A 1,669-nucleotide genomic window follows, 5' to 3' on the forward strand; every position below is an offset into this window, starting at 1 on the left:
GCCAGGGCACATTTTGCTTTTCTCCCCTGCTTCAGCAGTGGGAAAACGTCACTCACCTTTCTCAAGGGCTTCGATTTGCTCTTGGGTGAAGGATGTCCTATTTCTCTGCAGCTTTCTTTTCAGCTGGAGCCTCATTTGGGCCTCATCTGAATCTTCTCCATTAGAGCTGATGGAGTTAGTGTTTTCCCCTCCTCCCTCCTGTTGCGGACAGCCATCTGTGGAATCAAGAGTCGGAAAGTGAATCGCGGGTACCCTTGGTTTAAGATCCCTATCGGAGAAATAGCGTGACTGGAAATGGGTTCGGCCATGTTTGCTGCCACCCTCCCTCGAAAACCTCTCTGGTATCAAAGCAACGTTGCGCTCATGACACGGGTAACATGGAAACCTTTCCATTTCCAGCATTCTCGTAAACATCAGAGATGAGGAATTACGATCACCTGGGCTTAATTTCATTTTGTTTTTCCCCTGGAATAAAACCCACACAAAAAGACTTTCCCCCGAAAGTGATTCTTTCCATGAATCACTGCTGAAGTGCCATGGCAGTCTCCTCTGTCTGCTGCATTTATTTACCTATTGCTATATTTAAAATAGTGATGTTCAGTATTTCAGATTATCTATAATCAGTAATTCCTATCTAATCAATTAGATGTTGATAGGTTTGCAGAAAATGCTATTAAGAAACCAAACCAAGCTTGTAATCTTTTTTAAAAAATATTTATCCAGTTTTTATTTGAATTCTGCACAGTCAATTTCATTTTAAAGGTTGTGAATTTAGAAGTGCCTGCATTGTTCTGCAGTTTTATTCAACTATTGTATGAGTGTGCATTGCCTTGACACCTATTACTGAGCACAGCTGTAATTATATCATCACCAAGAACAGGCTATAATTGCTGAAAATGGAATTTTATATTTAGATAAAAGGACTGTCCATTCTTTGTAATGTGTTGCACCAGAGAAAAGTAAGATTTCTTTTAAAATTTTAACATGTAATTTTAAAAGAAATAGTAGCGAGTTCACCAACTAGCTAAATACGCTATTCTGCAGCTGAACGTTTGGCATATCATTTAAGCGGTGCGTTTTTAATTAGGGCATTTCCACCACTTTTAGTGTAATTTCTGTCATTACACAGGGGAAAGTTTCCCCGTGCTCTCCCTTCGGGCGGCCGCAGGGATGGGGCCCGCGGGCACCCCCGAACCGCCCGCCCCTGCCGGGGCCGGGGAGGCTGCGTCCCTAAATCGGCTCCCCCCCTCCTTTCAAGGCGCCTTTTTCGAGGCGTTTTGATGTCGCATAAAGGGGGAGACGGGACGAGGGACGCATGGGCTACTTATGCTAATTCCCTTGAAAAGTTACGCCAAAAATAAATAGCGACGCTCCCGCGACATCCTTTAAATATTGTGGGAAATCAACTTTAAAGTAATATCATTTATAATCGGCGAACAATGGCCCCGGCCTTCAAAGCTCGGGGGGAATTGTGACAGGATCTGGTGGGACCCTTTCAACCACTTTGAAATGTTTTAAAACCCGAACTTTCTCCCCCATTTAAACACGGGGATTCAGCGGCCGTGGTCACCATATGGGCGGCCGCAGCCCCATTGAGGCGGCCGGCGGCGGGTGAATAGCCGGGGAGCGGGGGGGCCGCTGCCTTTCAGGGGCACACAAAGCCGCCCAG

The 1,669-nt window shown here is 45.6% G+C and overlaps 1 protein-coding gene across 1 annotated transcript in view; it reads right to left on the reverse strand.

Moving 5' to 3' along the window:
* PAX6 (paired box 6) overlaps positions 1-1,669 on the reverse strand; it is a 58,557-nt gene that overhangs the window by 4,231 nt on the left and 52,657 nt on the right. Inside the window, exon 5 of the mRNA XM_009635584.2 lies at positions 57-215. Within this exon, the coding sequence (XP_009633879.2) occupies positions 57-215 (159 nt within the window). The remainder of the gene's footprint in view (positions 1-56; positions 216-1,669) is intronic.

Source organism: Egretta garzetta, unplaced genomic scaffold (genome assembly GCF_000687185.1).
Source record: "Egretta garzetta isolate BGI_Z169 unplaced genomic scaffold, ASM68718v1 scaffold523, whole genome shotgun sequence".
Taxonomy (NCBI): Eukaryota; Metazoa; Chordata; class Aves; order Pelecaniformes; family Ardeidae; genus Egretta; species Egretta garzetta.